Consider the following 22,798-nt stretch of genomic DNA (forward strand, 5'->3'; position numbering starts at 1 on the left):
TTAACCAACATTAATAGCATTTAGTGTGCAATTCCCACAAACCTTTATGAAGACTACAGGTGTTGAACCAGAGGGATGCCTTCTCATTTTAATAAACCACCATCATCAAAGCTGGAGTGGAGATGTTTCTGAAGGTGAACTGGGCTGAACAAAGGAATGGTCAATGGAGGTTCTAATTTCTTTTTTCCCTACTGTTAACTAAATCATAGATGACAACAGTCTAGTCAGCCTGTTTCCTCAAATTGCAAAAGCACACATTTTCACAAAGTTGACATGATTTCTTGAAGAAAGATAGATAAGCTTTGTACTCTTGTTTTTCAGGGATAGAGTAAAGTGGTAAATGCAAACCATGGATGAAATTTATAAGATCGCTTCCACAGAAAGGATTCAGCAGTTAGAAAAAGAACTGTCTGTGCAACTGACTGAACTGAAGTCTGCAATAGAAGAACAGGGGACTCATGGAGCTTACAGGTGAATAGTAGTAGTGAGAAGGCATGGTCTTCAGGGGCTTTAGCCCCCACTTTTGCCCCATAATCTCCATCAGCTCCCTCTTCTTTTTATATAGACAACTAGCATTATCTCAAGCTCAGATTTTATGGCTGTCTGTAAGTGTTCCCTATATTTCTAGAATTGCCAAGGCATTTAGAGGCAATGTCCTACCAAAGAAAATAGAAAAGTGCTTTTTACATTTCACAAATACCATTGTCTTAAAGTTCCAGAAGCTATTATACAAATCATACTCACTGAAAAGCAAGGTCTCATTTTACCCAAAAATATTTTCATTGAATTTGACCTTGATTTTGATGAGAAATATAAAACTGAAATAATGCTAGGTATTTGGTAATGAGTTCTGCAAAATGGTATTTTATTAAGGAGCTCTTCTATAGGTAAATGTTGGCAATAATATCAATCTCTTCTAGAGAAATAGGGTAACCAGATCAGCCCCTAAGTTGTAAGTCTCATGGGCTCAGGACCTTCAAATCCCTCTATTTCTATTACTGCCACAATTGATCAAGAGGAACAATATGAGATCTCTGATAGGTTGAGTAGCCAAGTAAATACAATGTGGATGGTGAGGGTGGGAAAGGGAAGATCAGTTGAAAAAGCAGTAAGTAGGTGCATTACTACCTCACTCCAAAGATGATTCTGAAGAACCAGTATTAGTGTGTTTTATAATTTGGTATTTAAAGCCATTGGGTGTAGGAAGCAGATCAAAGATTGTATGATGAAGTGAAAAGGTAATGGAACCATGCAAGCCATAAATTCTCCCAACTTTGGTTTCTTTCTGTGAAAAATGAGGTTATAGATATGTACCTTGCCTATCTTATAAGGATCAAGTAAGATAATGCACGTTAAAGCACTTTGAAAACTAGAAGACACCATACAAAGATCAAGTTACAATTGATATTGTTACATCTTAAATGTCTGAGTGTCAAACAAGTGACTCCTCTTTGTACATTGTCCTGAAGTCTCTTTTATCTTTCAGAATAGAGTGATGGGAAATCTCTGGACCCTTGTATTTTTCTACTCCCCCAAACCACTAAACACTGCACCTGGAAGAATCTACCTATTAATCTGACAAATACTGAGCAACTTCTGTTTGCCAGGTGTTGTACTAGGTTCTGGAGTCCAAGGAAAATGTAAAATGTCCACTTCTAATAATCACTTCAGTATTCTCATTCCCCACCAGATTGAAAAAATTTATTGAGAACTGTAGGATAATGATGCCTTGGTCATTTTTCTTTTTACATTCTTTCATCAATTTATCCCCATGAGCTCAAGTCTTTATGGTGGTTAAGTATCTCATAAATGCTTGCTGAATGAATAGATGAATGAATGTATGTTGAATAAACAATACTTGATGAACAAATAGGTGAATCTCTTTTTTGTGGGTTGACATACTCACCACCAATCTCATTCATAGACACGCCAAGACTAACTGAGATGAAAAACATGATTTGAGTAAGGGAAGCTTCAGCAGCTAAGCCCAGGACACTGCCCAGTCTTCCAGCATGCCAAAGAAATTCGAAGACAAGAGGGCAGGAGAGGGATGAGCTTCCTCTGTTTCCCTGACTGCCTGTTCCCTTTCTAGTTGGTTACTTGACCTCCATGAGGCTGCAGCCAGGATTCAGGTACCCAGGAATCACAGAAATTATAGCTTTGATTTAGTAATGCTTTTTTTTTTTTTTAAGATTTTATTTATTTATTTGAGAGAGAGAACGAGAGAGAGCAAGCACATGAGAGGGGGGAGGGTCAGAGGGAGAAGCAGACTCCCTGCCGAGCAGGGAGCCCGATGCGGGACGATTTAGTAATGCTTTTACTCTTAAGGCCCTTTCAGAGCTTGCCTCATTTTTTTTTTTTTTTAATCAAAGCCAAGGTGTGAGGAGATAAGGGAGGCATTATCTCCAACTTCAGTTGGGAATTCAAGACAAATAGCTCAATGAGTTGCTTCGAGTCATGTGGCTGAGGGACCTCCTGACTGGTCTTTTCACAGGACCACTGTCCCCAGTGAGGGAAGAGCTGACAAGTGTACAAACAGTCTATTTTCATCTTTCCTTAAAACTTACCCATGGGGACTAATAGGGTCATATGAACAATATTAACCTAAATTCCACTGCCTACCATCCCTCTCAAGTCTCTAGGTGGTTTCTTACATGTGTTTCACAGCTACCTGCTGTGGTTTCCTTGCCAGTGTTTGCAAGGTTTCACTTAAGGAAGTGATGTCTACATCAGGGGTGCTGTCCCCTGATGTTCCCAGAGCTGCCAAGCCTTGGCGTGTGTCTTACCCCAAATGGGGAGAGCTCCCTTCTTCCTGCCACAGGATCCCACGCCATTCCTGGGCTCCACAGCAGTGCTGCTTGTGCCTTCTCACGTCAGAGCCCATCATGCAAACAACTCCTTTGTGACTAGGCTCGGATGATAGAATTCGGTTAAAAAAAATTCCCAAAGTATTTCATGTTTGATAAACCAGCAAGAACACAGAAATAAAAACAGTCTGTTTAAATTATAAGAGTCTAAGTAGGGTGAGAGATGTCTGATGAGCACTTGTTAGAGCTGAGGTTATTGGAGGAAATACAGGTGGGGGAAAGACAAATCTCCACCACTTTGCCTCTTCCTGTATTCTGGGATTGTAAATCACGGGTAGTAGGAAAGATCCCGTTTGGGGTGAAGAAAATTCGCCCAGGGAAAAGGTTAGCAAACGAGGTATACACAAGAGAGATTCAGACTAAGACAGAAGCATGTGGTCTTTACATGCTCTCAATAATCCACCCTAATATGACAGTTATTTAGAAATTAGCAGTTGTGAAGAGTTACAGATTAATCAGGGTCTGTCTGTAATTTTGTTTATGACAGTTTCTATAATTACAGCATCTATTGCATAAATCTTTCTACAGCTCTGTTCGAATACCAAAGGACATTTCTTACTTTAGAAGAGAAAGGGAACTGGCTCTAAAGAAAACTTTACAGGTGAGTAGGAGTGTGTAATTGTAATACACAACTGTATTGTAATACAACATATGTTGGATTTTGCTAACTTTTTGGAAACATTTAGCAGGAAAATTTTATTTTTGCAAACAACCAGCTGATGTTATTGACAGTGTTATGAGAACAAAACAGCCCAATACTCACTACTAGATCAGAGCAGGCCACTACTTCTTTGGAGATACTTACTTTTTGTGATGTTTTAAAATTTTACAGTTTCTTGATTTGTGATATTAAAATTTGTTATATTGTAACTGAGGTATAACAGTATAATGTGTTGTATGTCATTTGCTGTCATAAACAATGATAATTTTACTTCCTTACTTCTTTTTGTTTGCCTGCTCTGTTGCCCTGGGTTCAGGTGGCTGAGTCAAAGTCCCTTGTTGTTCAAGCAGATGTCATGCAGAGGGAGCTAGAGAGCTGCCTAAGAAGAGAGTACACTCCTGAAAATTTACTTTTGCTTCTGTTGCAGGTAAGTCATGTTGCAACCTGAAAAACAGATCTGGAAATTAATAGAAATGTATGAACAAAGTTGGCTTTCTGGTATATCCTTTGGCTAGGGTAGGATTTTCTCTACCTGTGTAGTTTGCAGAACTTGATTATTGTAAATTCTGTTCTTTGTCAGAGACCCATATCATAGTTCAGTTCGGTTTAGTTATAGTTACTAAACAATTGATTTTTCGGGCTCCCTGCTCGGCAGGGAGTCTGCTTCTCCCTCTGACCCTCCCCCCTCTCATGTGCTCTCTCTCATTCTTTCTCTCTCAAATAAATAAATAAAATCTTAAACAATTGATGTTCTATCAATTACTCCCTGTGCTGGTATTATGAGGAAATACAATACTAAGAAAGTCTCAGTCCTCAAAAAGCTGTTGGCTTAGCTAGGGAAGATATTTATGGAAATACCTTTTTATAAAATAACTCAAAATGTGGTAGAAATGTTTTCTATAAGGATTATTATTGCAGCATTATAATAAAAGTGAAAAAATCAAAAGTGCTTACATATCTAACGCTAGGGGAAAGAGTTAGGAAAAACAGTATGAGACTTGATAGAATATTGTTCTGCCAATAAACATTTTTTAGCATAAGGAATTATTGTTTTTATGTAATGTTAGTGAACAAAAACTAACATGTCTGTGTGTGTCATAATAATGGTCACATAATATATAGAAAAACCACTTGATGGACATTGATCAAAATGTTAGCAATCACTGTCTTTGGATGGCAGAACAACGAATTTCCTTTTTTTACTTCTATATATTTTCTAAATTTCTTATAATAGGCATGTATTGTTTTGATTTTCAAAATTCTTTGTTCTTTTGTTAGAAGTTATATCCTCATTATGCATACAAATTAGTTCATTAGCAACTAGTTAGCAATGAATGAATAAATGAATCACAAAGAAATAAAAGACATTGAGATTATATTTGCAAGTTAAAGTTTTGTCATTATCTTCATCCAAGATTCTCTTTCCCTATCATTCTAGCACTCTTCATTCTTTTGTGTATATCAGTGATTCTCAGGGGAGAGAAGGGGAGACTGGAGATGGTGGACATTTGGTGAAGTCTGGAGACATTTTGGGTTGTCACAATTTGGGAGTGGATTGCTACTGGCATATAGTGGGAAGAGGCCAGGGATGCTGCTAAACATCCAACTATGCACAGGACAGCCCCCGCCACAAAGAATTGTCCAGTCCCAGATGTCAATAGTGCTGAGTTTGAGATCTCTGTGCAGATTTCTGTAGCCCTTTCTCTGTATACTATCCCCCTTTCCAGTCCTGTGCCCTGCAAACTCCAGCTGACTCAGCCTCCTAAGCATCAATTTCTTTCTCCTTAACCCAGAGAGACCATTGTGCTCTGCTTGGGATTCCCTTTCTTACTCCCTGGTTCAGAAACTGCCTATTTCAGGCAGAAAACCAAGGTGATTGTAGGGCTCATTTCATTTGTTTCCTTTCTCTCAAGGACCACAGTCCTGCACTGTGTGTTGTCTTGGTCAGAAAATAGTTGTCTTGTTTATTTTGTCCTGTTTTCTAGTGGTGTATGATGGAAGGATGAGTCTGATCCTACTTATTCCATCATAGCCATTATTATATTTATTATTGGAAATAAAACATCTAAATGGTTGGTTTATTTAACTATTTTTAAATCTAAATGAAATTTCTGGTCTAAGATTAAAAGTTATAATCTTACCTGTAATGTGCTTTGTATTTTTTAGTCTCATAACTTCAGTTTTTAAGAAATTTTGAGCTTAGCCTTAGACAATTGTATAGGCTTTTATATCACTGTTAATTGTTCATTAATTGATAAACGAAACTATAATCTGTTAGATTGGCAACAGATCATATAGATTTAGAAATACATACTTGCTTTATTTAAAATTTAATGGTATCTTGAGCCAGGTTTCTTAATTTTATGATCTTCATGTAGAAAAATCTATCTTTCTGAAACAACCAGAGACTGATTTTCCTATTGTTAGTGTTCTTACATCTTAATTCAGTCTTTCTACTATAATTGTATTCTAAGTGTTAATTTTTATTGTTGTTTCTGTTAAAGTATTATACAGAGAGAATTACCCAGCTGGCCCAGAGTAAATATTCACACATGCTTAGATGGAAGAGGTTTTGCCAGCACAGTAAGATTATGGAGCAACTTTATCCTCTTTACAAGGTAGGAAGCCTAGGAACAGAACCTTTGGGCTCTTTTTTTATTAAGAAACAAAATGGTCAATAAGCCTATCAATACATATTATTAAGTATAGTCATCATACCTGTATATTAGATCTCTAGACTTATTCATCCTACATAACTACAAATTTGTATCCTTTTGACCAATATTTCCCCACTCTCTAGCCCCTGGTAACCACTGTTTTACTCTCTGCATCTATGAGTTTAACATTTTTTTAATTTGTCATGTAATCATACAGTATTTATCTTTCTCTGTCTCGCATAATGTCCTCCAGGTCCATTCTTAATGTCACAAGTGTTAGGATTTCCTTCTTTCCTTTTTTCTTTATTCCTCATAACTGAATAATATTCATATTCATATATTCAATTATAAATATATATGTATATATATATGCCACATGTTCTTAATCCATTCATCCATAAACAGACTCTTAGGTTGTTTCCATATTTTGGCTAGTGGGGATAATGTTGCAGTGGACACAGGAATACAGATACCTCTTTGATATACTGATTTGTTTTCTTCAGATATGTACCAGGAAGTGGGATTGCTAGATTATATGGTATTCCTATTTTTAATTTTTTGAGGAATCTCCATACTGTTTTCCATAATGGCTGTACCAGTTTACATTATTACCAACAATGTATCTTGTCCGTTTTTTTAAGTCATGGCTAAAGATGGGAAAGAAACTAATGGAAGCACCTATTTGCCTCTTTTGCCTGTGGCAGAAGATAATGGCACCTATTTTTAAGGATGAGATTTGAAGGAACCTTTGTATGATAGAAAATGCATTTTTCTTCGTGGATTTGGCTTCCTCTGCTATAGATAAAAAGCTAAGAAGCCACCTTCAGTTACCAAACATCTGTATGCACTGACTCTTTTCTGAAGTCTCTTTCTCCTAAGAATGTAACTGCTGCTATTGTCAGTCAAATTCAGAATGTGAAAGTACTTTGATATTCCAAGAGCCTCTTATTTGGCCCCCAAACAGCATTACCCTATGCTTGGAAGCAAATGACACAAGAGAATAAGGCTTGCAAATAACCATGTTCTGTCTCTGCATTACTCTTAGAAACAAGTTGCCTACATTATGCAGGAGTATAATGATGCCGTTCAGAGAGCTGAAAGATTGTCTGTTGCACGGGAAAACTTCCTAATGGGAAAAAACAATCCTTCTAACTTAGTGACACAGGAAGACCTGACTATTTACACAAAGTGGTTTGTGTGTCACCTACACTCACTCAGGACTATTCACCACTACTTACAGGTATGTGAAACATAATTATGTGATGGTGTGGTACCCTCCCATGATGGTCAGCATTGTTTTTTCATACCTGCACCTACTTTTGGATTGTCACTGTTTCTGTATTCTACTTACCCTACAAATGACAGGAAAATAATGAGACACTAGCTTTTTTCTTTGAAACCTTTTAAAACTTTTTCTTTTGAAATCTTGCTCTAATGAAACCACTCCATTAATCTAGTTTTCTCAAAGATGTCTCTGTTGTATTATTTCATACTCACTCTGCAAGTTCTTGTTTTCATCATCTTGTTGAGAATTTATGAAGTCCAATTTAGATCCACTTTTTTATTCAGCAATATCTAATGAGGGTCTAATATATGCCAGGTAAATGTCCAGGGCCATGAAGCAAAAATACGGTCTTTGCTGAAAAGTAACTGGGTCCCAGGTTGGTAGGAAAATGGGCAAGCAAATAGTTAATGGAAATACAATGTGGTAAGAAAGAATAGAATAAGTATAAGCACAGAGTAAAGAGAGTCACAGAAGAGAAGCCCTAACCCAGGCCAAAGGCATCAGAAATGAGTGATGTGATCCTATTTTCATTTTAGAAAGATTATTATTTTGCCACCTAAACCTTTTCCTACTCCTCTATGGCTTATCTCAGTGATACCACCATCCACGAAGTTACCCAAACCAGAAACCTGGCCACCATCCTAACTTCACCCCTTCCCCAGTCAGTCACTATGGTGTCTACCTCTGAATCCTCTCTCCCCGGTCATGTGGTATAATAACACTCTGTTCATAAGTCTCCGTTCCCCACTAAACTGTAAACTCTTTGAGGTTGGTCCATGGCTTAATTCTTCTTGGTATCCCTAGCACCTCACACAGTGTCTTGTCCATTAGGAATGCTTGATCAGTGTAGACCCACTTGGAGGTTAAGGTTGCTTAACATTGGTGACTGCAACAGGTCTCTCAGATCTAGATTTAGCACCCCATGTTTGAGCAGTTTACTATCAGGCCCAACTATCAGGTTCCTTTATCAAAGCAAAGGGCTGCCCCTGAACCTAAGTCTAGAAGCTTCTGTGAGAGTAGAGTTGACATTTGGCCTCTTGGTGATGCTTTTCTGTAGTCCCTCCAGTACTTGCCCATCTCCAAAGTGCTGAGTGTAGCTGTCGATGAAGTCACTGAGGCTGGTCAGGAGAATGAAAAGGTCTGTGTCAATGACACGAACCCTAACAACCAGGGTTCTGCATCTCCAGGCTCGGTGGATACCAGCATTTCAGGTAAGAAATTAGTCTTCTTTCCCCTAAGGTAATGTGGAGAAAGAAGATTGTGGCTTTGCACATGTGTTATTTTGTCACTTGATCTTGCTTGAAATTTTTCTATATACCAAGAAGTTATATCTTCTTAATAAACAAATATTTAATACTTTCTGATGAAAAAAATATGCACTTTTCTTAGCCATTATTATCTCCATCCTTATAACTGGCAAATAAAGAGAGAGGAAAAGAAGCAATGAACTTGAAGTTGGGAGTACTGGGTTCTAGATGTGTTTCTGTCAGGGCTTCACTGTGGGCCTGCATGTTTAGGTCATTTCATCTCGTTGGGCTTCAATTTATTCATCTCCAAAATAAACCTTGCAGATTAAGTGATATCTAAGATCTCTTTCAGTTTGAGTATTACATATTTGAAAAATAATTTCCTTATCTGAATCAATTTAATGTTCTTCCTGTCCTTATCTTGTGTTATAGATGACTAAGAAACCTAATTAGATTTCTACTCTGAGTGACATATTTGCTTAGGATATGTACAGAGTGACACAGGAGCACCTGAAGAGACAGCCAACCTAGTTGTGGGGAATTAGGGAAGGCATCTCAAAAGAAGGGAGTCCAAATTGGGTCCTTAAAAATGAACAGAAGTGAGTCAGGCAAAAGGAGATAAAGGCTCTCACCTTCTTCTAATTTGTTGTTTAATTTATAAATCATGCTCTTAGTTTACCACAAAGGACTATGGGTAGTTCTCCTCCCACTAAGTCATTCTTCAAAGGGTCTGTTGTGTTTCTCCTATAGGCCCTTGAAGGTGAGTGGTTTTGCTCCCTCCCCCAGAAATCCAGCATCAAATGTTTGTCAGATAGGTGTGGCCCAGTGTGGTGCAATCTGTAAATTATAGCAGAGAAGGTTGGACAAAGCAGAATGGCCCTGTCAGCAGAGGAGATCCTGCCTCAATTTCATCTCAAAGGACACTCCATTTTCTCTCCCCGACTAGTGTTTACTGGTCTTCATGCTCTTGATTTTGGATTGTTTTAGGGCTGACAAGAACAGAAGCTGTTTTTTTCCTGCCCCAACACACGACTGAAAGAGAAGAACTGACACCTCAGCTGGGGCTCCTGCTCTCCCATTTCAATATCCCCTATGACGTGGAAGAGCTGAGAGATCCTGCTCAGGAAATGGAACTTTTTAACTTGGTACTTGATGGACTCTTTCTTATACAAAGATAGGTGTTCATGAAAGAAAACACTACTATTCGCCACAAAGTTGGATATCTCTTCTGCCACAATTGTTTCTAGAGTGATAAAATATAATAGTAATAGGTGAGATTTAGATTGGCAGTTGAACCTCCCCTCTGTTAAGAGAACTGAGACCCTTGAATATACAACACAGACGGATTGCAGGATTGATTTTTCTGCAGAATTTAAAGAAAAAAGTAGGTTAGAGTCCGTAGTAGATGATGTAAATGTAGCCAAGATTTGGCAGAGTTGCATAATGGGGTTGTCTAGAGTCTCGAGCCCTTTGATTCTCACAATGTGTTGTAATAGCTCTCCTACTGGCAAAATGCTTTATATATTCAATACAGTTTATATTGCATAGTGATTTTTCAAGTCATGCAGTCTGCTCTGCTATAACACAGTGTTGCACTTCCTTTAAAAAAGCCTCATATTAACAAAAGCCATGTTAAGGGGCGCCTGGGTGGCTCAGATGGTTAAGCGTCTGCCTTCGGCTCAGGTCATGATCCCAGGGTCCTGGGATCAAGCCCCACCTCGGGCTCCTGGCTCAGTGGGGAGCCTGCTTCTCCCTCTCCTTCTGCCTCTCCCCCTGCTCATGCTCTCTCTCTCTGTATCTCTGTGTCTCAAATGAATAAGTAAAATCTTTAAAAAAAAAAAAAGCCATGTTAAAACTTATTTCAAAGGGAAAAATAGGATTATGTATAGACAGTTTCAAGTTTATAATATAAAGTTTTCAGCCAAAGCATCCACAATAAAGATATTTCTCTAGCTCTGGGTATATAATATTTGCAAGTATATATATTTGCTAGGTAAAAGTAGTAAACTGATTTAGCCAAACAGGCAAAAATCAAATCTGAATGTTTTTGAATGCTCTTTGTGTAAGAAGGAGCCACTGTCTTCTCTATCACCACTTGCCTTGACATTCAGGTTTCACTTCCATGTGTGCTTATTCCACATGATTTTACTAGGATTATTTCTGTATGTAACACAGGCTCTTTACACTCCCTGAAACCGGTGGTATCACATGTCCTCCAGTTTCTTTGAAGGTGATGATGTTTTAGCTCTTGCCTTTCTTTTCATTATCTCCAGCAGCACTATCTACAGAAGAGTGCTTTTTTTTTTTTAAGATTTTATTTGTTTATTTGAGAGAGCAAACAAGTGTGAGCAGGAGGAAGAGGGAGAGAGAATCTGAAAAAGACTCTGAGATGAGTGCAGAGCCCAACAGAGGCTCAATCTCATGACCATGAGATCATGACCTGAGCTGAAACCAAGAGTCAGATGCTGTAGGCACTAGCCACCCAGGCGCCTCTACAACACAGCGCTTCTATGCGAGTATACTTACCCTCATTATCAGCAAGTGTTATGATAGATGAAAACTGGAATTGGAATACGATGGTGTTTTAAAAGAGTCAAAATAAATACAAATAAATTATAACACAGTAGACTATCGTCAATGATAACAAAAAAACATGAGGCTGTTGAGCAAACTTCTCTCCAAAGAATAGCTTGTTTCCTTATATAGTGATAGTTTCCACTTCTGACTTTCTTATAATACTATTATGTGCAATGCTTGTGCACAGTTTGTTTGTTTGTTTGTTTGTTTTAATGCGTAGGAAGAGTTCTTATATTTGGGTACTATTTATTCTGGTTCTCTAATTCCTTAGAGCAGGATAAGCAAAGTATAACCTGCAGTCCACCACCTGTTTTGTTTTGTTTTTTAAAATAAAGTTTTATTGGAATTCACCCATACCCATTCATTTACATATTATCTTTGACTGCTTTCATACCACAACTGCAGAGTTGAGTAGTTGCAACAGAGACCTATGTATGGTCTGCAAAGGCTAAAATATTTACTATCTGGCCCTTTAAGAAAAACTTGACCACCCTAGCCCTAGGCTAGCACTGTCTGATCTTCCTGCATTGATGAACATGATCTGAATCTGCACGGTTCAGTATGTTAACCATGCAGCTATTGAGCATTTGAAATGTGGGCAGTGTAACAGAAGAACTAAATTTTAAATTTTATTTAATTTTAATGATTCAAATTTAAATGTTAAACAGCCACATGTGGCTAGGGGCAAGAACATTGGATAGCACAGCCCACAAGGTACCAGCATTAACTGGAAGAATCTTTAGCTCTCTGACTCATTAAACTTGCTCTCTCATTCCAGAAACCTTTGTTAAGGCCCTAGTATGTGCCAGCATTGTGGTAGGATCTCTGTGCATGTGTGTGTGTATGTGTAATAAAATATATATAAGACTGACCATTTTAACCATTCATAAATGCACAGTTTAGTGGAATTAATTACAAACACATTGTTGTGCAGCCATCACCATGTGGTTGGTTCTTGAGATTCATAGTCTGTGCCCTCAAGAAGTTCACCAGGTTGTAGGGAAATCATGATGTACTGTGGCCAGTGCAATGAGGAAGGTGCTATCACAGGCTCAGTAAGCCTGGGCCCACTCTAGAGAAGGAAGGAAGAAGTGTTCTACATTTGGCAGGAGAAAATTTATGTCACAGAAAACACTATTAGCCTCAGTCAGAAAATGAGAGGTGAAGGAATTGGCTGAGGTACCTTAAAGAGTTTTAACAGGTCCCAGCATTTGGAACCTTCTCTCTAGCAACATCCTGGTTAGAATTCTGGAACAAGGATTTATCTAACCTTTAGATTTTCAAGTTTATCAGGTGGCCAGAAAAAGTGAATGTATTTCTAATGGTGGACAAATTTGCTTCCCATTTAGGGTCCATCTCAAAACACATATAAATAAATATATTACACAATTTCCAATCTTTGGAGCAGATATTCAGAACAAGTAACATACACACACAACTATGGTAATGAGCTGACTGCATACACGTGCCTCACAGCTGTATACATTCAACGCCTGTTACTGTCAGAGTTATGTTTTATGAATTAGTTTAACTTCAAGACTGTCTCAAAGGCAATCAATTGCTGTTTTTGAAATGGCCTACAATCTGAGACTTTTCTTTAGAAGAGACTTTACTCTCTTTAGAGTAAAGACTTTACTTCTCTTTAGAAGAGACTTTACTCTCTTCTTAATCCTATTTAGGTTTCCCTAAAATTTCAAAGCATCTTCATGGAGCAACAGAGAATGCAAACATTTCCAGATTATGACGCGGAGATAGCTAAAGTGGAGAATTTGGGTTTGGCGGGACCTGGTATGGCCTTGAAAAAGAGAGCTAACTGGACTTCCTTTATAAAGGTAAGGAGACCTGTGGTGACAGTCACCTGTCACAAAGTATCCTCCAAGCAGGCCAGGCAACCTGGCAGCACCAGGTCTGTCACATTCCTATTGTCCCCTCTCTTCAATGCCCTAAGCAAACTGTCCCCTGGGACCAAGGGTAGGTGCCTGGCCTTGTACACCAGGTTCCCGCAGCTCCTTCCTGCCTTGGGTCTACGTTGAAGTTAGCCATGTTGACCTGCCTTCTCTGGAAAGTCCCCATACTCCTGTACTCTCTGTTGGGTCAGAACTCCATTCTTCTTGTTAGTGATCTTGGCTACTTGGCTAGAACCAAGAATAACACTCAAGGGTATAATTGAGTTGTATAAATCCAGCTTTTGAGTCAAAAACTATTCACTGAGTATATACTGTGTGTCAGGAATGACCCTTGGTTCTGGAGATATGCAATTCACAAACAATGCACAAGTAAGCAGATTAAACAAGGTGATTTTGGGTAGTGGTAAGTATAATTGATCCTCATTGTTTGGGGCAGCTCTTCTATAAAGTTGCCACAAACATTGAATTAACAAATACTGAGCCATCTCTCCTAGGGGAAATACAAGGTTAGGTTCATTAACTGATGGATACATAACCTTGCTTTATGTGTATTTCTGTTTAAATATACTTTAATACATGTTTTTGATTCATTAACATTGATCTTATGGCCAATACCACTATGACTCATGCCCAAAGCGTATCAAACATAAATATTTCTTCCATAAGACATATCACAGTCTTCCTGTACTTAGGAACACTAGGCAACACTTCAGCACTACACTTAGGGGCCACTTTAAACATCGAATTCACCAACAAAACACACAAAAATATAGAAACATATCATTAACTAGACCACAAAAAGGACACTTGTTTATAGAATGAAAGCTGAAAAAGAAGGTTGAATGTTGCCTTGTATGACCTCAGCTGGAATGTGGAGTTGGGTGATTCAAATTTTTCACCATTTTTTGCATACCCATGAATAACCAGAATAGATCTGCCAGGATTGATTTTGGGGTTACAAATAAATTTTAGTGAGAAAAATTTGCAAATACAAAATCCATGAATAATGAGGATCAGCTATATTGTGTAGGAAAGAAAAGTCTTACGTGATAAAGATGAATGGAAGGAAAGGAGAGAAATCAAAGATTACTCCTAAGTAATGGGGCTTGAGCAAATAGGTGATTGGTATAGGGAAAGCCAGACTTTCTGTTCTAGATTTTTACATTTGCCTTCCACCTATAGATATCAAGGAGATAGTTGGATATCACATACTGGAGCTTAGAGCTAGATTTAAGTTTGAAAGTTATAAGTATATTGATGTATTCAGAGCTATAGAACTAAATTTTGAAATATGCCCTGTTAACGGGTAAGGTAAAATTTTACATGTGGAGTCTTTGAAGGAGAACTTCTCTTGCCCTATAAGTCAAGTGTGGTGTCCTACGCTGATGGATTTAGGGTCCCTCCTGCTCATGGATGGTGCTGTGTCATCGCAGATGAAGCTAATGCATCTCATAGGCCAGGCACCAACAGGAACTGCCCTGCCATCTCCCTCCATGGATCCATGGACCCATGAAGACCCTTTCCAAGACTTCACAGGCTGTAACAAACTTTCTAGCGCTAAGGCTAAATCCCATTTCAGAAGGTCCTTGAATCTCTTTGCTTGCAACTTTTATTGAGAACTATTCTGTTATGTTGTACTTTGTGTGAACATGTTTGTCCACTAGATTAAGCCAAAATGTGATCCTTGGCAAAAGAAGATTTTGACCAAACTAAAAGAACGGAGAAGAATAGATGTATTAATGCAACTCCAAGCAAAGTTTTTGAAGGTAAGAAAATTGCCATCTTCCCTTGTAGATAAAATTCTTGCTAAAATCATTCTCAGAAAATTGAATTTTCTTTCCTTTTTAAGAAATGTTAGCCATGGATTCTCTATGAAGACTTTTTTGGAACTTTCTAATCTAATTGCCAAAATTTTATAATACTGTTAATTTTCAATAGAAAGTAACAATTTTTTCAGCTTTGGCACTAAGTCTCTGTGTGATATTGATCTAATCGCACAATCTCCTTGAGTTTGTTTCCTCATCTGTGAAATAAAAATACTGGATGAAATTATCTTATTTTTACTGTGGTAAAAAGCACATGGGATAAAATTTCTCATCTTAATCATTTTAAGTGCACAGTTTAGCGGTGTTCAGTATATTCGCACTGTTGTGAAACCAATCTACTGGAACTTTTTCATCTTGGCAAACTGAAACTCTGTACCTATTAAACAACAATTCCCTACTTCCTCCTCCCCACAGCCCCTAATAACCACCATTCTACTTACTGTTTCTGAATTTGACTACCTTTACATACCTCATATAAGTGGACTCATACAGTATTAGTCTTTTTATGACTGGCTTATTTCACTTAGGACAATGTCCTCAAGATCTATCCATGTGGTAGCATGTGACCAGATTTCCTCTCCCCATTTTTTTTTTCACGAACATTTTACCAGCTTTATTCATAATAGCCAAAAATGGAAACAACACAGATGTATTTCAGGGGGCAAGTAAACTAATCATGGTACATCCCGTACCATAGAATACCAGTCAGCTGTAAAAAAAGAACAAACTAGTGATATACCCAAGAGCCTGGATGAATATCCAGAGAACTCTATGAGTGAAAAAGAGTCAGTCCCATAAAGACTGTAGGAGTTCATTTATACAATGCTCTTGAAATGACTAAGTAGAGAAATGAGGACAGATTCGTGAATTGTAAGGGTTAAGGGGAGACTGGTGAGGAAGGGAAAGGAGTATGGCTATAAAAGAACAACAACATAAGGGATCTTTGTGGTGATGGATCTTTTCTATAAGTTGACTGTATCAAAGTCAATATCCAGGTTGTGATACTGTAGTATGGTTTTGCAAGATGTTAACATTGGGGGAAATGGAGTGAAGAGTACATGGGACCTCTTTATATTATTTTTCCCCTCTTTTCTTAAATGGTGGTAAAATACACATAACATCAACTTTACTATTTTAACTATTTTTAAGTGTATAGTTCAGTGGCATTAAGTACATCCATATTGTTGGGTAATCATCACCACCATCCATCTCCAGAATTCTTTATCTGGCAAACTGAAACTGTTTACCCATTAAACAATAACTCCTCATTCTTCCCTCCCCCTAGTCCCTGGCGACCACCATTCTAATTTCTGTCTCTATGAGTTTGACTACTCTAGGTACCACCTATTGGTGAAATCAGACAGTATTTGTCATTTTATGACTGGCTTATTTTACCCACCCAGGTTCACCCGTGTTGTAGGATATATCAGAATTTCCTTCCTTTTTAAGGCTGAATAATATTCCCTTGTGTATATCCACCATGTTTTTAAAAAATCTATTTGTTGATGGACATTTGGGTTTCTTCCACTTCATGGCTGTTGTGAATAATGCTGCTATGAACATGGATATGTAAATACTTCTTTGAAATCCTGCTTACAAATCTTATGGATATAAACCCAGAAGTAGAATTGCTAGATCATAAGGTAATTCTGTTTTTAATTTTTTGAGGAATCTCCATACTATTTTCCATAGCAGTTGCAGCATTTGGCAATACTACCAACAGTGAGCAAAGGTTCCAATTTCCCTGCATTCTCACCAGCACTTGCTATTTCCTTCCTTCCTCCCTTCCTCCCTTCCTTCCTTCCTTCCTTCCTTCCTTCCTTCCTTCCTTCTTTCCTTCCTTCCTTCCTCCTCCTCCTCCTTCTTGTTATTAGCCATCCTAATGGATGAGGAGATAATCTCATTTTGTTTTTGCTTTGCATTTCTCTGATGATTAGTGATTTTGAGAATCTTTTCATATGGTTATCAGCCATTTGTATATCATATTTGGAAAAATGTCTATAGAAGTCCTTTGACCATTTTTTAATTGGGTTATTTGATTTTTATTGTTGTTGTTGAGCTGTAGGAGTTCTTTATATATTCTGGGTATTAACCCCTTATCAGATATATAATTTGCAAATATATTCCCTCATTCTATAAGCTGCCTTTTCACTCTGTTAATTGTATACTTTGATGTACAGAAGTTTTAAAGTTTTATATAGTCACATTTGTCTATTTTTGCTTTTTTTTGCCTGTGCATTTGGTGTCATATCCAAGAAATCATTGCCAAATTCATTGTTATGAAGATTTTCCCCTGTTTTTATCTAAGAGTTTTGTAGTTTTAGGTCTTATGTTTAGATCTTTAATCCATTATGAGTTAATTTATTGTATATGGTGGATGATAAAGATTTAACTTCATTATTTTGCACGTGGATATCCTGTTTTCCTAGAATCATTTGTTGAAGAGACTGTCCCATCTCTGTTGAATGGTATTAACTTTCTTGTCTAAGATCATTTGACCATATACTCGAGCATTTATTTCTAGGCTCTCTATTCTATTCTGTGGTCTATATGCCCAATTTATTCCAATACCATGCCATTTTGATTACTGTAGCTTTGTAATATGGTTTGAAAGCAGAAAATATGAGTTCTCCAATTTTGTTCTTCTTTTTCAAAATTACATTGGTTATTTGGTGTCCTTTGAGATTTCATATGAATTTTAGGATGAATTTTTCTACTTCTGCAAAAAAATGCCATTAGGATTTGGTAGGGATTGGACTAAATGATATTTGAAGTTCCTTGTGATATTAAAATGACTGAAATACCATAATACATGTATCGCTGCTGTTGAAATTCAACTCTGCGACTATTATTTGATCCTTTACCTCCAGAAGAGAAGGAACATTTATTCAGTACCTATTACATGCCAGGCATTCTTGCAGCAATCCTGGGAGAGACATCATTAGTGTTCTTATTAGATTGACTTGTCCTGCTCTGTGTGGTGAAGTCAGGATTTCAGCAGAGATACAAGCCAAGGCCCGTGTCCTTACAGATCCTGTGCTTTCCTCATACTACTTAATTTCCTCTTCCTCCATCTGCTGGCAGCTTCCTAATAGCAAACAGAGTTTGTACCCAAAATGATGGGTGTTTATCTTTTTATTGGTGCCACCGCACTTGTGGGGGTACAATCTGCTATTGTGTTTAGAGGGTTGTCACAGAATTTTAAATGAGCTGCTATGTGTATTTAAATACTTACAATGGTTGGGGGGGGAAGATGGCGGAGGAGTAGGGGACCCTATTTCAACTGGTCCCTGGAATTGAGCTGGATATCTACCAGACCACTCTGAGCACCCACGAAACCAGCCTGAGATGTAAGAAGATCTGGATCTCTACAAACAGAATATCACAGGCGGTTGGTTTTGAGATACGAAGCTGAGAGCCGTGATTCTGCAGGCAGATATCGGAGGATAAACGGAGGCGGGAGGGTGCCTGGACATGGGGATCCTACACCGCCGGTGAGTGACAGCCTTGCCCGCTGAGGACGGGCACAGACTCGCAGACCGGTAGCATTGGGAAAGGACTTTAGGGCAGCCCCCGGGGTGGAGGACCAGACCGGCGGGGTCGCGCCCAAGCGAACCGCAGCCACCTGGACAGAAACCCGGAGCGACGGTCATGCGCACGCGGACTGCAGCCTCCGAGACAGAAACCTGGTGCGCCGGGGTCCCGCCGTGAACTGCAACCTCCGGGGTGGAAACCCTGAGCAGCGGAGTCGCGCACACGCGAACTGCAGTCCCCGGGACAGGACCCCAAGTGGCGGAGTCGTGCGCGCCCGTGTGCACGAACTGGGAGCGGCTGGTGGTTTTAGAAGCACAAAGGGCAGAGATGTGCCCTGACCTGGAGGCAGGACTGGGAGTGCTGCAGAGGGGCGCACAACCCAGGATGCTGCAGTTTATAGCAGCATGGACAGAAACGGAGACAGTGTGGCCTGGAGAGCTCACTGAAGAACAGACTGAGGTCTCTCTGCTCTGAGGCAGAGGGTTGGAAACGGTCTCTTCTGCTCTGACTCCCGGAAGAGACGCGGAAAGCCGCCAGGGAAAGGCGCCAGAGAACAAAAGCCCCAAAGACTGAGTCCCACTGAGCCCATCCCCCGCCACAGGGGCCCAGGGCAACTCCGCCCAAACAGGGTTGCCTGAGTAACAGCACGGCAGGCCCCTCCCCCAGAAGACAGGCTGGGAAAACAAGAGGCCAGCAACCCTACGGACCCAAGAAAACAGGTGCATCTTGCTTGGGTTCGGGTCAATAATTTGGACTGTATACATTCCCTCAAATACCCATCAACAGAATGACTAGGAGGGGGAGCCCCCAAAACAGAAAAGACTCAGAGATTATGACTTATGCTGCAGATTTACAAATGGATGCAGATATAACCAAGATGTCGGAGATGGAATTCAGGCTAGCAATTGTGAAGACAATGGCTAGAATGGAGAAATCAATTACTGGCAACATAGAGTCTCTAAGGGCAGAAATAAAAGGTGAATTGGCAGAACTTAAAAATGCTATCAATGAGATCCAGTCCAATCTAGATAATCTAACAGCTAGGGTAACTGAGACAGAAGAGAGAATAAGCGATCTGGAAGACAGTATAATAGATAAAAAGGGAAAAGAGGAGGCCAGGGAAAAACAACTCAGAATCCATGAAAATAGAATCAGAGAAATAAGTGACACCATGAGGCGTTCCAATGTCAGAATCATTGGAATCCCAGAGGGAGTGGAGAGAGAGAGAGGGCTAGAAGATGTATTTGAGCAAATCAAAGCTGAGAACTTCCCTAATCTGGGGAATGAAACAAACATTCGAGTCCTAGAGGCAGAGAGGACCCCTCCTAAGATCAAGGAAAACAGGCCAACACCCCGGCATGTAATAGTAAAACTTGCAAATCTTAGAACCAAGGAAACCATCTTAAGGGCAGTTGGGGGAAGAGATTCCTTACGTACAGAGGGAGGAACATCAGAATAACGTCAGACCTATCCACAGAGACCTGGCAAGCCAGAAAGGCCTGGCAAGACATATTCAGGGTACTAAATGAGAAGAACATGCAGCCAAGAATACTTTATCCGGCAAGGCTTTCATTTAGAATGGATGGAGAGATGCAGAGCTTCCACGACCAGCAGAAGTTGAAAGAATATGTGACCACTAAGCCGGTCCTGCAAGAAATATTAAGGGGGGTTCTATAAAAGGAGAAAGACCCCAAGAATGATCTACAACAGAAATTTACAGGGACAATCTATAAAAACAACGTCTTCACAGGCAACATGATGACAATTAATTCATATCTTTCAATAAGCACTCTCAACGTGAATGGCCTAAATGCTCCCATAAAACGGCACAGGGTTGCAGATTGGATAAAAAGACAGGACCCACCCATATGCTATCTACAAGAGACTCATTTTGAACCTAAAGAGACATCCAGACTGAAAGTGAAGGGATGGAGATCCATCTTCCATGCCAGCGGACCTCAAAAGAAAGCTGGGGTAGTAATTCTTATATCAGACAAATTAGATTTTAAACTAAAGTCTGTAATAAGAGACACAGAAGGACACTATATAATTCTTAAAGGGTCTATCCAACAAGAAGATCTAACAATTGTAAATATCTATGCCCCCAACATGGGAGCAGCCATCTACATAAGCCAACTGTTAACCAAAATAAAGAGTCATATTGATAACAATATGTTAATTGTAGGAGACCTCAATACTCCACTCTCAGCAATGGACAGATCATCTGAGCAGAAAATCAACAAGGAAACAAGAGCTTTGAATGATACATTGGACCAGATGGACCTCATAGATATTTACAGAACATTCCACCCTAAAACAACAGAATACTCATTCTTCTCGAGCACACATGGAATTTTCTCCAGAATAGACCATATACTGGGTCACAAATCAGGTCTCAACCGATACCAAAAGATTGAGATTATTCCCTGCATATTCTCAGACCACAATGCTCTAAAACTGGAACTCAATCACAAGAAAAAATTTGGCAGAAATTCAAACACTTGGAAGCTAAAGACCACTCTGCTCAAGAATGTTTGGGTCAACCAAGAAATCAAAGAAGAACTTAAACAATTCATGGAAATCAATGAGAACGAAAACACATCGGTCCAAAACTTATGGGATACTGCAAAGGTGGTCCTAAGGGGGAAATACATAGCCATCCAAGCCTCACTCAAAAAAACAGAAAAATCCTGAATTCACCGACTAACTCTACACCTTAAAGAACTAGAGAAAAAGCAACAAACGATGCCAAAGCCATGCATTAGAAGAGAAATAATTAAAATTAGAGCAGAAATCAATGAATTAGAAACCAGAAACACAGTAGATCAGATCAATGAAACTAGAAGTTGGTTCTTTGAAAGAATTAATAAGATTGATAAACCACTGGCCAGACGTATCCAAAAGAAGAGAGAAAGGACCCAAGTTAATAAAATTATGAATGAAAGGGGAGAGATCACGACCAACACCAAGGAAATAGAAACAATTATTAGAAATTATTATCAACAACTATATGCCAATAAACTGAGCAATCTGGATGAAATGAAGGTCTTCCTGGAAACCTATAAGCTGCCAAGACTGAAACAGGAAGAAATTGACAACCTGAATAGGCCAAAACCAGTAACGAGATTGAAGCAGTGATCAAAAACCTCCCCAAAAACAAGAGTCCAGGGCCTGATGGATTCCCTGGGGAATTTTACCAAACATTCAAAGAAGAAATAATACCTATTCTACTGAAACTGTTTCAGAAAATAGAAACAGAAGGAAAACTTCCAAACTCATTCTATGAGGCCAGCATTACCTTAATCCCCAAACCAGGCAAAGACCCCATCATAAAGGAGAATTTCAGACCGATATCCCTGATGAATATGGATTCCAAAATCCTCAATAAAATCCTAGCTACTAGGATCTAACAATACATTAAAAGGATCATCCACCACGACCAAGTGGGATTTATCCCCGGGATGCAAGGGTGGTTCAACATTCACAAATCCATCAATGTGATAGAACACATTAATAAGAGGAGGGAGAAGAACCATATGGTCCTCTCAATTGATGCAGAAAAAGCATTTGACAAAATACAACATCCTTTCCTGATTAAAACTCTCCAGAGTATAGGGATAGAGGGAACATTCCTCAAGCTCATAAAATCCATCTGTGAAAAACCCACAGCGAATATCATCCTCAATGGGGAAAAGCTGAGAGCCTTTCCCTGAAGAACAGGAACACGTCAAGGGTGCCCACTCTCACCACTGTTGTTCAACATAGTACTAGAAGTCCTAGCAACAGCAATCAGACAACAAAAAGAAATAAAAGGTATTCAAATTGGCAAAGAAGAAGTCAAACTCTCTCTTTTTGCAGACGACATGATACTTTATGTGGAAAACCCAAAAGACTCCACCCCCAAATTACTAGAACTCATCCAGCAATTCAGTAATGTGGCAGGATACAAAATCAATGCACAGAAATCAGTTGCTTTCTTATACACTAACAACGCAACTGTTGAAAGAGAAATTAAAGAAACGATTCCATTTACAATAGCACCAAAAACCATAAGATACCTCAGAATAAACCTAACCAAAGAGATAAAGGATCTATACTCTAGGAACTACAAAACACTCATGAAAGAAATTGAAGAAGACACAAAAAGATGGAAAAATATTCCATGCTCATGGATCAGAAGAATAAACATTGTTAAAATGTCTATGCTACCCAGAGCAATCTATACCTTCAATGCCAT

At 39.0% G+C, this 22,798-nt stretch overlaps 1 protein-coding gene across 1 annotated transcript in view; it reads left to right on the forward strand.

Moving 5' to 3' along the window:
* The first annotated feature begins 3,854 nt into the window (after window positions 1-3,854).
* The window catches only part of LOC123836491 (uncharacterized), a 55,869-nt gene continuing 36,925 nt past the window's right edge, over window positions 3,855-22,798 (forward strand). The window contains exons 1-7 of the mRNA XM_064597967.1: window positions 3,855-3,955; window positions 6,033-6,146; window positions 7,231-7,425; window positions 8,528-8,681; window positions 9,705-9,862; window positions 12,974-13,126; window positions 14,866-14,967. Coding sequence (XP_064454037.1) covers window positions 3,884-3,955; window positions 6,033-6,146; window positions 7,231-7,425; window positions 8,528-8,681; window positions 9,705-9,862; window positions 12,974-13,126; window positions 14,866-14,967 — 948 coding nt within the window. The 5' untranslated portion in view covers window positions 3,855-3,883. The remainder of the gene's footprint in view (window positions 3,956-6,032; window positions 6,147-7,230; window positions 7,426-8,527; window positions 8,682-9,704; window positions 9,863-12,973; window positions 13,127-14,865; window positions 14,968-22,798) is intronic.

Source organism: Mirounga angustirostris, unplaced genomic scaffold, assembly GCF_029215605.1.
Source record: "Mirounga angustirostris isolate CCGP_5_RB_7025 unplaced genomic scaffold, mMirAng1.0.hap1 SCAF_8, whole genome shotgun sequence".
NCBI classification, from domain to species: Eukaryota; Metazoa; Chordata; class Mammalia; order Carnivora; family Phocidae; genus Mirounga; species Mirounga angustirostris.